The sequence below is a fragment of the Schistocerca americana genome, chromosome X (genome assembly GCF_021461395.2).
Source record: "Schistocerca americana isolate TAMUIC-IGC-003095 chromosome X, iqSchAmer2.1, whole genome shotgun sequence".
NCBI classification, from domain to species: Eukaryota; Metazoa; Arthropoda; class Insecta; order Orthoptera; family Acrididae; genus Schistocerca; species Schistocerca americana.
In genome coordinates this window covers 343,665,215-343,680,142 of record NC_060130.1, presented here as the reverse complement: position 1 = coordinate 343,680,142, position 14,928 = coordinate 343,665,215, and the positions used below count along the sequence as shown (strand labels likewise).

Genomic DNA, 14,928 nt, shown 5'->3' with positions numbered 1-14,928 from the left:
CAGGTGAGCAGGATGGCCAGGCTGTAGGGAAATGGCAGCTGATAATTCTAGCATTTCCGAAATGGTGTTTCAGCAGCTGCTTAACTAGATTTGCAATGTGCGGAGGTGTGCCGTCTTGCATAAAAATGATCCATCCACATATCCATGCTGTTGGAGAGCTGAAATGATGTGGTTGTGCTAAACACACACATAGTGCTTACCAGTGATGGTACAGGTAACAGGACCAGAAGCACTTGTCTCTTCAAAAAACTATGGCCCTGTGATAAATGGTTCCGTAAAACCACACCACACAGTGACCTTTTCAGGATGAAGTGATACTTGTTGATTTGCGTGTCTATTTTCCATGGACCATATTCGCCAATTCTGTGTATTGACATATCCTGTCAGATGGGAGTGGGCTTCGTCTGTCCACAAAATCTTCTATGGCCAATCATTGTCCACTTCCATGAGAGCAAGAAATTCTGAAGCAAAGGTCTCTCGTGCTGGCAGGTCAACAGGAAGCAATTTGTGCACATGGGGAATTGTGAATGGATAGCGAAGAAGATTGTTTTGTAGGATTTTATGCACCGTGCGCACAGGTATGTCCAATGTTCAGGCAATTCTTCGTGCACTACGCGTTTACACACCACCACTTGTCTCCTCCTGCATTGCTGTGACCACTGCTTCCTGTTGAATCAATTCGTTCTCCCTCCTTCCTCCCAGATTGCACACCAAAAGAACCAGTATTTTCGAATTTCCAAATCATTTTTGCCAGACCGACGGCAGTCATTGGACCAGTTCCTTTTTTTTCAAACTGTTCAGTGTCTGGAACTTCAGCAGAGTGATGTGTGCACATTCATCGTTCTAGTAATACCGCTTTACAAGCAGAACGTGATCCTGCATTGAGACAGTCATGGTGAACATTGCAGACGCGAAAGGAGGGAAAGCAATGTGCCCAGCATGTTTATGCCAACTTCAGTGGGTTGTGGGCATGACAGGTGTTTTCATTAACGTATTCTGGCACATACAGCGCCATCTATTGATCATTTTTCACACTGTTTTTCATCTTCTGCCATATGCTTTCCCTCTTCTCCCATAATATTCTGTTGCAATTTGATATCATTCTGACCAGTGGTGTTATTTCAACAGCATTTTGAAAGTTTAACTTTAATTATAACCATCCTGTATATTTTTTTATACAGGAAAATGACAAATTTCATGACATGTCATAAAAATCACTGATTTAGCAACACTTTGTAAAAAAACTGCCAATCTTGGGTTATTTTTATGCCATCATGAAAGTTTCCTGTCCCTACTAATAGGTCTTGACATTGACATTACTTATGTCTCAGAGCATCATTTATGTAGCAAAGAAATACAAAATTTCACTTTGGACGGGCACATCTTACCTGTAATCTGTGCTAGGAGTTCATTGCAGAAGGGAGAAGTGGCTATTTATGCCCATGTAATATTGCATTCAAAAGAGTTGACATATCAGAACATTACAAATATCATCAGGGGTAAAAGTGACTGTCGTGGACCGGTGAGGCTTCCGCTTTTTTAAGCAGTGGACAACTTCTCATGGGCTGGATGACGTCACGGAGAAAACAGCGCGTACCGAGGTGGCGGCCTCTATATCCATAGATTTTGTTTCCGTGCTTTATCCAGCGTTGCTTGCAGCGCCATCCATGGCAACAAGCGGAGAACTGCGAGGAATGTAAGAAGTCTCCCTCTGCGCTCTTTATCAGTTGCACGCTGAGCGCATAACCGGAGTCTCTGTTGAAATTATTTTCACAGAGTCTAATTTTAACTGCTTCCCTGATGACAGAGTCCCAATAGTTTGAAGCGTGAGCAAGTAGTCTTGTTTCATCGAATAAAATCTGTTTATTTAACAAACTGTGCTCAGCCACCGCTGATTTTTATCGGCAACAGTTCTTATAGACTGGCCCACATAATTCTTTCCACACTAGCAAGGAACGCTGTAAATTCCCGGTACTCTCAGGCCAAGATTATCTTTCACGGGTCGCAGCATTTCCTTAATCTTTAGGTGCACAAATTTATCAGCCTGTTTTTCTGTAGTCTTGCTTAAATTAGCTCGCTGATGTGCAGCCAAGGTCGTGTTTACCCGTTTCCAGTCCCAAGGTGACAAAACTGCAGACAAAAACAGATGGCAACTATATAAGGATGCCACCATCTCGGTTCTCAGTAAGGGACTAAACATACTGTACCGTACCGTACCATATTCTTAAACGGGATCCCACAGCAGCACTTAGTAGGAAGACAGGGGAGCTACTGAAGAACTCTGGCCTCCCAGAAGAACTAGTCAAGAATCTACGACCAAGAGCACCAAGACCACCCAGGTTATATGGTCTACCCAAAGTCCATAAGGATGGGGTTCCATTGAGACCTATTTTTAGTGCTATTGGGTCTCCTACATATCGGTTGGAAAAATACTTAACCAAATTATTAGCACCTGTAGTCGGCCACTCTAGCCATCATATTAATAACTCAAAAATGTTTGTTGACATTATAAAGCAGATGAGGATAGGTCCGAATGACATCATGATCAGCCTAGATGTGGTCTCTTTGTTTACAAAGGTTCCAGTGGAAGTTACATTAAAACTGTTGGCTGCTCATTTCTCTCCTGAAATACTGAAATTATTTCGACACACTTTGACGACCACGTATTTTTTTTTTTTTTTTTTTTTTTTTGTGGTGGAAAATATGAAATGACTGACAGAACAGCCATGGGTTCGCCACTGTCACCAGCCATAGCTAACTTCTTCATGGATGATTTCGAAGAACGAGCATTGAACAGTGCTCCCTTACGTCCGTCCTGCATCTTCATGTATGTTGATGATACATTTATAATCTGGCCACACGGCAATGAGGCACTGCAGCAGTTTGTTGATCATTTGAATGGTATACATCAGAACATAAGATTTACAGTGGAGGTGGAGAAGGATGGGAAGTTACCCTTCTTAGATGTGCTGGTGGAGCAGAAATCAGATGGAAGTCTCGGACATTGTGTGTACAGAAAACAGACGCATACAGATTTATATCTAAACGCGTGTAGTTTTCACCACCCAGCTCAGAAGAGCTATGCTGAATACCTTGGTACACAGAGCAAGGACTATTTCGGACAAGGATCATCTCAGCTCCGAGATTAACCATCTGATGATGGTATTCATAAAAAATGGATATTCCGATCGTGATATCGGATCTACTCTGGCGAAGAAACCAAGGAAGGATGCTGTTCGAACAGATCAAGAGGACCAACACATCGCGCAGCTACCATTCTGCAGTGCAATGACCAGCAAGATCGGCAGACTCCTGAGCCAGCAGGGACTCAGACCAGTCTTCCGGCCACCCAGGAAGATTAAGGAAATGCTGCGACCCGTGAAAGATAATGTTGGGCTGAGAGTACCGGGAATTTACAGCATTCCTTGCGAGTCTGGTAAAAATTATGTGGGTCAGTCTATAAGAACTGTTGCCGAAATACGGGTACCTAGAAAAATCAGCAGTGGCTGAGCACAGTTTGTTAAATAAACATAAGATTTTATTTGATGAAACAAGACTACTTGCTCACGCTTCAAACTATTGGGACTCTGTCATCAGGGAAGCAGTTGAAATTAGACTCTGTGAAAATAATTTCAACAGAGACTCCAGTTATGCGCTCAGCAATGCATGGAAGCGCACAATTGATAAAGAAAGAGCACAGAGGGAGACTTCTTCCATTCCTCACAGTTCTCCGCTTGTTGCGATGGATGGCGCTGCAAGCAACGCTGGATAAAGCGCGCAAACAAAATCTATGGATATAGAGGCCGCCACCTCGGTACGTGCTGTTTTCTCCGTGACGTCATCCAGCCAATGAGAAGTCGTCCACTGCTTATAAAAGCGGAATCCTCACCAGTCCATGACAGTTAGTTTTAACCCTGACGAAGATAACAGGGGTAGTCATAGAAAGCTTGGGATTTTATCCAAATTTGACACGGCAAGTAAACCGAGAACTTTTTATGCAAGGACTCGGTCACGAAAGACTTCGTAGTCACATTACAAAAATCAAATTTTTGAATTTTCAAGGGAAAAACTTCTCATTGTAGCCCTCTACACATATGCCAATTCAGACTACATGAGTTTGCTCTCCAGACTTGATATCATGCTGGGCTCAGTTCTTAAGAAAGACATTTTTTTTTTTTTTTTCAGTATTAACTTTTGAAATGTTTTACCGTAGAAAAGAACATTAATGAATTTGCTTGAATCTTGTAGTCTGGTACACATAACGTAATTTCCAGTTAGTGTTGAGGACGACAGCAGCAAGACCATAGACAGCATTTTCATAGATTGTTTGCTAGTTTGATTGGCACTATGTGAGAAAATGAGAAAAATTTGTAATGACATGTAAAAACATGATGCGCCGATTGTAATACTAAAAGGAATTGAGGCAGAGTTATAACCTAAAGTAGTGAACAAAGAATTCAGAATATAATTCCACTTGCAAAACAGACATTTAAAGGCAACCTTGAAGGGTGTACTTGACAAGAAGGCTACAGTACAGACAACTTGAACAACAAATACAGTGCATTTCTTCAAACCTTTTTATCACTTTCTTTCAAACATTGCAGGCAGATACACAATACTAATAAGCAACCAGTTTGTGGAATTAATGGCAATAGAACGTCATGTATGAGGAAACAGTAGCTGTGTCATAATATGAAGGACAATCCGAGCCTAGTTACAGGCAATACTAAAGAGTGTTGAATGTCATCAGATAGGCTAAAACAGTGCTTTACATCAAGAGAATAAAAAGTTCTCAGGACAATTTAAAAGTATATGGTCAGTTGTGAAATAGGTATCATGGCAGAGTGGGAGTACCCAGCATATTACATACGTATTACATGTGTCAAACATCACAATACATAAATATTTGCACTTGTCAGTGAGAATAAATTCTTGAAATGTATTTCGCTAAGCATGAAAAAAATACTTAACTGGTGCAGCATTTCATTATTTAAACCAGAAACATTTGAACAACACAAAGGTCGCAACTGGAGCTACAAGTGACCAAACAACAAAACATGCAAAATGTGTTTTCAAGCTATCATTAAGAGAGCAACAATAATGAGGTTGCGCATGCGCAGTAGAGACTGAAAAAATGTTGTGACAGGTCATTATTCGAATGAACCTAGTTACTCACATCAGCCACCATGCCAAGTAGAGGTCAGCAGCAGAAAGAAATAGAGCACATATTATACTCACTTTTACTGATTCAGACCTTTTGAGTAGTCTGTCCTGGTTTCAAAAAACTTAACTGCATAACATTTGTAAATACTGCTGAAAGACCAGTGCCAGGTCCGTATCAGGTTATGTCAGTTATGTCAGCTTTTTCTCCATGAACATTGTTTCAGAAAGAGTAAGTCATTGGAAAATTATAGGTATTTTAACATAAAATTGGCATGGAATTATCAATGTGAACATAGGAAATTTGACGGGAGCGATAAAAAATGTCATAAATGGTGGAAAAATGTTAATTCCGGGAACATAAAAGTGGGGTTATACTATATTTTAAAATATTTATTCATTAATGATAGACTGTCAAATCTTGTTTCAGTAATGGTAAATGTCTAATTACAGGTTAACTTCACCTATCAGTTTCTTCGGAAAAAGTTTTTTATTTTTTCCCAGTTCATGTATGATGAACACATAAAATCACGCCTCATAAAAGACATACGATATTTTCGTGAAAACAAGAACCAGCTGGAATCAAAGTACCCATTTGACAGAGCAGAAAAATTCAATAGGGGAATCCGGAAACTGGGACTGACAGCTGATGGACAGAGTTATTTAGACAAGTTCCGTACACTTATTAGCCATATTGGTAAGTATGGTTTTTTTTTCATTTAATTAGGAAAATATTAAATATTGCATGCTTTGTATTTGCAACAATCTGATACTGAACGTTTATATAAAGTGGAGGACAAAACTTATCATAGCAGGTAGGGGATCACCAAATCAAGCAAAATTTTCCAGATAACAATAGGTTGGAAATCGGAGCTGCAGTCATAAAATGACTATCAGCAACAAGTCCACTACAGTATGTACATTCAAATTTATTTGCTCCATCTATTACCTATTATGCTAAAGAGCAAAGTTACTTACTAATGAAATTAGCCAAAGATAATGGCTTCAGCTCAATAATTAAAGCTATACAAACTTTAAATTATCATCCATGGTTGTTACATTTGATGTGAATTTTCTGTGATGTTTACTGGGTAAAGCTTCACTATTGCGTAATCAACATTAAAAGTACTGTAAGGCCATAAATTAGTTAAGATAGTAAGCTGTAAGGCAGAAACTGCGCTGCAGTAAGATATTTGACATGTGGTGCTATAAGGTGCGGTGGTGTTAATAGACAAATTGAAAAGTGATTTGTTTTAATTTTTGGTGATGTACAGAGATCATAAGTGAAAGTTTATTTTAACAAGTACAGTAGATCAGTATGTTGGAACTAAGACAGTGTGAAAAAGAAAACTGTGATAAATTTTTAACTCTCTTTTTTTCTCAAATCAGATGCTTTAAACAAACGTTTGAAATCCCACACATGCTACACATTATTGTCGAGTCCTCAAAAATTCTTGTGACCAGCATTTAATAGATGGGGTCTTTCATAAAACCCCATACAAAAAGTACAGTGGTGTTGAATAAGACTGTCAGGGAGACCATTGTCGAAGACCACTGCATCGAATCAACCTACAACCAAACACTTTATTCAAACATCACTTGCCCACCAGAATGGAATAGAGGATACCACCATTCTGTTTGAACAAACTTTGATGTACATGGAGAGGAATTGTTTTGATAAGTATGAGCGATTCCACGTCTAAATATTGTAAATAATTGTGTCCATTTTATCAAGGAGATAGAATGAAAGCTCTATTCAAGATGTCGCAGATAATTCCTGACCAGACATTCAACAAAACTCTTTTAGTGACATTGTTTTTCAATTTTAATGGTGATTTTCAAGTACCCTCCAGTGACAGTTGTGGTCATTAAGTACTGCTTCTCTAGTAAAAATTCCATCATCCGTGAACAGGATGAAGTAGAGAAAATTCTTGTTATTTAGGTGCACACCCAGGCACAGAAACTTGTTCACCTTCAATAATCTTGTATTTTCAAAGCTTGAATCATTTGTCCATGGTAAGAATGTAAATATTTTCCTTGTTGTAAAATGTAAACTTTCACGGCCCGAATTGTCACTTAATAAAATATTCTGGGCTAGTATGCTGTGGTCTAATGGATTTCACTTTAAAACCCAATGTTTTGTCCCCATCTGTGGAGGACATTTTCAAGGGATTCACACCCTGGCTTGCTACTGACTACAGCAAAATTTTGTGGGGTGTGAATCATCAGGTTTTAAAGTGAAATCCATTCGACCACAGCATAATAGCCAGGAATATTTTATTAATTGTGAAATCATTTTCCTTTGTGACATTCCAAGTAAACTGATAGGTGCTCTTCAACATATTCCAGAGTCCTCACTGTTCTTAGCCATCCTGTACGTGCCTGTTTTGCTGCAAACATGCCTGTTTCTTTCAAGTGGTGATCCCTAAAGTTGTTGACTGCTGATGGCCTACTGTTTGCAAAATGTTCAACAAATTGTTTTCTCGTACCCACAGTGTTGCATTTCACTGCCCTGTAAGCAGTGTGAATTTAGACTTCCTCATTGTTTGTGTACCTGATCACCGTGACTCCAGTGTGCTACAGTATAAGACAACAAATGCAATAGAGCACAAAAACCAAAACATAACACAGCATCAGCTTTATCGGACAAAACCACACTACTAGACGCACCCAAATGTGTTAATTTACCAGCCAAACTTCCATGTGCTCATTGGTGATTAACTGTCATTTTATGTCTGCATCTCCACATTGGTGTATTTCTGACCTATGGATATCAGGAAGGTTTTGCTCAGTTTGGCAATCCCTACCCTGCTCTGACCTAATCATCAGGTTTTTATATCAAATTTTGTTAAAGAAACATGAAAATTTAGACACTACGTGTGCCAAGTATGTGTGAATCACTCAATGCACTTCTTTATTTATTGATGTAGGTAATTTCTTAATCGTGAGAATGACTTTGTCCTTTTATAAAGTCCTGCAACCAGTAATATTCTTACTTTTCCCTGTTGTTTTAAATGTTTTGTATCCATTCTCGCCATATTGTGTTAGTAGTAAGTAGAAAGCTAACAATAGTGGTCTCACACCCAGTCAAACCAAAGAGTTCAGTCAAAATAAGTCTGTTATATATTGGACTTAGAATATAGTGTGTCCCAAATATAAATGACACAGAAATAGTGCACCAAACATCAGTCTTAAAACCAAGCACCAGCAGCTCAACATAGAGAGGAGGATTTTATGGTGTGTAATAGTGCTTGTTCTTAGAGTTCATATGACCGTTATACTGTATTTATCTGATTATGAGCAGAGGTTTTTTTCCAAATTAGTCATTCAAAAAAACACCGGGTTATTTCTTACATTCACAGATTAAACTATTGCTGCTGAGGCTAACATTTTTACATTGTTAAATAGAGTATATGGGGGTAGTCTTTCACTTGCAGATGAAGCTCTGGATATTGAGGTCATGTGCAGATTTATTTTGAAGAATTCGAAAAAGCAGCACTGGGGAAACTATACTCACTTTTGAACAGGTTCAACATCTCCCGATACACCAAAGCGCACGACACAATATCGACATTGCTCGAGCAGTCACATGAAATTTGACTTGCGCGGCACTAGTGCAAGGGATGTGTGAGAAACTATGAACTAGCCACTACAACAATCTGTTGCTCTACTTAAAATATGTGACAGTATTGTGGAACACAGGAGGAAATAGCTCTACATTCTAGCATCTTACAAACTGTTGTATTTGAACAGGTTTGCAATAAAAGTTCTCATACATGTATGGATACTGTGTACAAACATTAATTCTGCTGTGATTCCTGAGTTTCTCCTGGTGTATTGGGTTAATCAAGAGTAAATCGAGCAAACGTATAGTTGTGACGACCACGGTGGACAGAGCCATCACACCGACATCATCTCAGACACTGTCGCAATCTGTTCCACCGCGCAACTGTGGCGCGGACAGCGGAGGGAGCGCGCCACAGGCGGAGGGTATTTAAATCAGCCGCCACCGCGACCGAACCCAGTTCCCTCTGAGCAGCCATAGCGTACGGATCTCCATGCCGGCACGTTCACAGGAGCTCAGTCCGTCAGTTCACCTGATGATGGCGAAATGTATGATTGCCGAAATATTGTGCCCGTTGGACACTGTAGACCGGTAGTACACCAGTGGATATTTTGATTAATTCTGCTTTTTAAATAAAGAAAACATTCAAAAGCAGAAATGTTGTCCTTCAGAAAACATTACTTGATTCTGAACCCATAGCAATATTTTATTTGATTGTGAGAGATTGCTGTGATTTACTAATTAGATTGCAAATCAGAAATTCAGTTGCTGCTCACATATGAGAATACTGGGTAAAAACGTTACCAGCTTTGCAGCAAGATGGTGACATTCAGGTGAAACAGGAAGGAAAATTAATCCAGAATGAAATGTCTGACAAATGAAATCATTCATATTGAACTGACTGTAATTGTTGTGAGAATAAATTACAGTGCAAGAGCCAAGTTGAAGATGGTACCAATAGATGTCAGTAGATCCTGGGCCGAGTGAAAGTAAGAGAATTGGACTGAATCCTGATTGCTCTCTTTTATTTCCGTATTAGTTGCTGTTGTTACATATGACTTGCATCCTAGAAGATATTAAAGTCTGTTTTTCACAGTTGCTCAAGCACAGCACTATGGAAAGTTTTGAAGGGGAACACTGATATCAGTTTGGCTGAGAACTAGAGGAGTGCGAGGAGTGGAGCCATGAGCAGGCAGAAAATTACCTCTTGTTGCCAACCATGTTTACTCTGGCTTTTTAGGAACATCATCCATTTGTAGTTAGAATTGAATTGACGTTAAAATTGGACAAATACTCAACAGTAGTAGTCATTTCTGCAGGAGACAGTAAAAATGTAAATAGGGGCAAGTGACGTACTTATGTGTTTCATGGTACAGTGTTGTCGACGCTGACCATGAGGCATGATGGGAATGAACCAGGGTGTCTCAGCTTCTGGTTCTATGCAGCCAATGAGAGAGCAGTGGGTAGATGATATGTTTGGAAGAGAGACTGAAACATTCTCAGGTCAGTATAGAAGTGAAATCGAATATGTACGTAGATAGAAACAGCTGTGTTAGGTCCCACAGTAACCATGACCTCAGAAATTGCAACATTTTGTAAGAAACAGCCAAATATTTGTGACAATGAAGATATAAATTTCTCAGCTGTGCCATTAGGATTATTATTATTATTATTATTATTATTATTATTATTATTATTATTATTATTAAAAGTAGTGGCACCACAGATGACAGGGTTAGTAAGCCAAAATGTAGAAAAGAAAGCAGTCTGAAAATTAATGTAAATGATTTCTTTCCATTTAATTTGTGTCTCCTTGTTTTATCAAAATGTAGACAACCAATAAATGGCATAATTTTAGAATAAGTTAACATTATAACTTTTTAAGCTGAATACTTTGTCAGTAAAACAGTTTGTAATTTTGATTAGTCAGAATATTTTGAAAATAAATTTTTCTCAAGCTTCTTGAAAAAAGGATGTGGTCTTATAATCAGGGTCATTTTATACGCGTGTAAATATGATAATTGCCCTTCTTTTGAGAGCTCACATACCCAGACCAGCTGAGCCAGGACACATCCTAAGAAATGAAACAGTAAAGATACAAATGTCCAACACCACTTCTTTCAAAAACCACTGGCCGAATGGAGCCCACACAGGTTGAACTGGCTGAGTACCTGGGTATATATTTATTCAAATCTTCTATTAGTCCATCTCCTCTTCTCCTTTTTCCCCTCCACATTTATCACCCCCATCCCAATAGTAAGTTGCTGGTTCTTACCCTTGTGACATTTTTTCTGTATAGTAACGTGTACAGTGTTGGACTGAAATCAGTTCACAAGCTTAGGAGCAGCTTCTTGCCCATAGCTTTGCCCACATACACTCTTTTAACATACACTGGTGTCCAAAATTAAAGCAACAAACTGTTATTTCCCCATCGCATGTCTAATTCACAATATAGTAATACAGACCATCAACACATGTTGTTAAGATTGTGTTCTGCACAGAAGATGGCATTCCAGTCAGTGGGCAACCACGTCAGCAATGACGTCAGGGCACCCACAATTGCTGTGTACACAGTCACAGACTGTGCAGTTTAGCACAGAGAAGACACTCTGCTGTAGAGGGCCATAGGAAGAATGGAAGCAGGAGAGTCACAAACTGTTGTGGTCCAATGACTTAATGTGAATCGTTCTGTTGTTTCTCAAATGAGGTGACAGTTTATACAGACACAAACTGTATTACGGAGACCAGGACAGGGTCAGCCACATGTGACATCAGAAAGAGTGAACTGAACTGTTATTGGGCTGTAAGGGCACGGCAGTACTGCCTTAGTACTGCACTGTGACTGGCATCTGGCCTCACAGCATTCCCTGAATATGTTGTGTTAAGGCAAACTGTGTACAGAAGGCTTCAGCAGAGTGCCCTTTATTGTTGGAGACCTACTTTCTGTTTACGTCTGACGTGTCTTCACAGAAGGAAACGTCTAGGGCGGAGCCGTCAACATGCCACCTGGACAGTCGAATGGTGGGACAATGTTCTTTTCAAAGTGGAATCCCAATTTGGTCTTGAGAGTGATTCTCGATGGATTCACATCTGGAGGGCACATGGAACATGATTTCGGGACCCAAACATCGTGGAAAGAGACCGATATCGAGGTGGATCCCAAATGGTGTGGGCAGGGATTATTTCGACCACTCGAACACCTCTTCATGAAATTGTATGAGTGAATAAGCAAGATTTAATTGCTGTCAAGTACCATGAGGGAATCTTGGGATGTCATGCAGGTTGTTGTGAGGTGCTGTGGGCTCAGACTTGTTATTGATTGAAGATACTGCTCGACCTCATAGAGTGCGAGTGTTTGATGTTTTTTTGGAAATGGAAGATATTGCACACATGGAGCGGCCTGCTTGTTCTCCCAGTATGAATTCCATATAGCATGTGTGGGATGCATTAGGGAGATGGGTTGCATCATGTCAGCATCCACCAGCCACTCTCCAAGACTTGCAAGCAGCTCTGCAGGAAGAATGGATGTTATTGCCTCAACATGAGATTGATGACACCAATTGCAGCATGTCCCATCATTGTGAGGCCTGTATTGGTGCCAGAGGTGGTGACACCCTATGCTGAGCACATTAACCAGTTGTCAGAATGTGTGTGCAAATCCATTAAGTTGAAAAAAACGAAGAACATTGTTGTCTACCTTTATGCATGTTGCAGTTAATTACATTCTGTATTCTTTACATTGTTTCTACTTTACTATCACCTGCTTATACTGTTTTGTGGCAAAATAAACATAACCCTGCAAAATTTCCGTCTGTTGTTTTAATTTTGGACGCCAGTCTATATGTAACGTACTATATAACCATCCCACTTCACACGTGAAGCATTAAGTTTCAATTGTCGAACAACTTGTTTATAATATGTAGTGAGGAGTGAGATAAGGCATGACTCTCTCAATCTGAGTTATGGTGTGCCTCACTTTTCCAATGAGCAAATTAAGACTTCATGTTATCGAGCCATAGCAAGTCTCGGTTTACAATCTTAATTGGATTCTGGAGAAGGCATACTCCTGTCTTTTAGCCATTTTGGTATATTCTGAAAGACCTGACCATTTTCCAGGTATTTTTATTCATAAACGAAACTAAATCAAAATGTAATTAGTATGCACCAGAATCAAAAAACCAACTTCATAAATTCGTTTTTCCTAGCAAAAATATAAATAAGATATATCAGAAGAGGCAAAGCAATGTCATTAAGTTTTTAATACATGAAGCAAACTCAGTAAATCCATATATCCCAGCCAAGTAAATTCAGTGGTATTGTATTCATAAGGATAAGACTGCAGTGCATAATTCAGTATCTAATATAAACTTCCAAAACTACATCTATCACAGAGTTAAAAAAACCTAGCAGTGCTGTCTGTGGCCGGCCGGTGAGGCCGAGCGCTCTTGGCACTTCAGTCTGGAACCGCGCGACCGCTACTGTCACAGGTTCGAATCCTGCCTCAGGCATGGATGTTTGTGATGTCCTTAGGTTAGTTAGGTTTAAGTAGTTCTAAGTTCTAGGGGACTGATGACCTCAGATGTTAAGTCCCATAGTGCTCAGAGCCATTTTTGCTGTCTGTTGGTTCTTTAGTGTACTACGAAACTACTAACAGTGCCACATTTATTGTTTCTTTAAAGTACTATGATGTAAGTATTTAACATCCAAACTACTAAGCTGAGCACACTATTTTAGAGAAAATATTAAATTGTGCAATCTGTCTTTTTTTGTGTGTTTGAATTTTGATAAAATAAGGCCTATACATTTCCCCAAGCTGTACTCAAGTTACATTTGAAGACACCTTGAAAATTCAGCTCCTGGTTTTGAGAATAGCGTGTTCAGACAGACGTGATGGTTTTACAGTTTTATTACTAGTATAAATTTTCCTTTTGTTATGCTTATGGTGTTAATTGTTTAATATGAACATTTGTGGGTATGTTTTCATTTTCTTGTATTTTCCATCCTTCCCTAGATAACCTGTTGCATTTTCTTTGGTTGGGTTTTGATAGTTTTATTCTGTAAGTTGGTGAATAACAGAACAGCATAGATCTTTGGTTATGCAGTGGAGATCACAATTGTTTGGCATTCCCAGTCATAGTATTTACTTCTTCCCCCCCCCCCCCCCCCCCCCCCACACACACACACACACACACACACACACGCACACACACACACACAAAAATTCTCCAGCTTCCAACTTTTTATTGGCTTCCGTTGTAGCTCAGTAAATCAGCAAACATTTTTTCGGATCTCCAGCTTATACCTGGTGCAACGTGTCCCAGTCTGAGGAATTTCTCAACATGATACCAAAGCTCCAAATTCTACTTTGTTTCTTTTATTTCTGTGTGATTTTCTGTAATAGTTCCCCTTGTGTTTTAAAGCAGAAGACAAGCTAGAGGAAATTTCAATAGTTCAGTACTAAATAATAATTATTATTATTATTATTGTTGTTGTTGTTGTTGTTGTTTCTTTCTTGTCTCAGACGTTATGTCTGGTTAAAAATGGAAGGTGATGCAGACCTTGATCAAGCGTGACTTCCTTTTAACTGTACGGTATATGTTACATTGCATTTAGGAACTTTCGGGTAATTGAACAAGTGTCAATAATTACAGATTTCTGTAGTTGTATATATAAGTTTGGATGTAGCTGTATTGCATTGATGTACTGGTGGATATTGCGTGGTATGACTCCTGTAGTTGATAGTATAATTGGTATAATGTCAACTTTATCCTGATGCCACATGTCCTTTACTTCCTCAGCCAGATGGATGTATTTTTCAATTTTTTCTCCTGTTTTCTTCTGTATGTTTGTTGTATTGGGTATGGATATTTCGATTAGTTGTGTTGATTTCTACTTTTTATTGGTGAGTATGATGTCACGTTTGTTATGTGGTGGTGTTTTATCTGTTATAATGGTTCTGTTCCAGTATAATTTGTATTCATCATTCTCCAGTACATTTTGTGGTGCATACTTGTATGTGGGAACATGTTGTTTTATAAGTTTATGTTGTAAGGCACGCTGTTGATGTATTATTTTTGCTACATTGTCATGTCTTCTGGGGAATTCTGTATTTGCTAGTATTGTACATCCGTTTGTGATGTGATCTACTGTTTCTATTTGTTGTTTGCAAAGTCTGCATTTATCTGTTGTGGTATTGGGATCTT

At 39.1% G+C, this 14,928-nt stretch overlaps 1 protein-coding gene across 1 annotated transcript in view; it reads left to right on the top strand.

The window, feature by feature from the left end:
* The window catches only part of LOC124555796 (WASH complex subunit 4), a 187,502-nt gene that overhangs the window by 129,468 nt on the left and 43,106 nt on the right, over window positions 1-14,928 (top strand). The window contains exon 15 of the mRNA XM_047129858.1: window positions 5,614-5,857. Coding sequence (XP_046985814.1) covers window positions 5,614-5,857 — 244 coding nt within the window. The remainder of the gene's footprint in view (window positions 1-5,613; window positions 5,858-14,928) is intronic.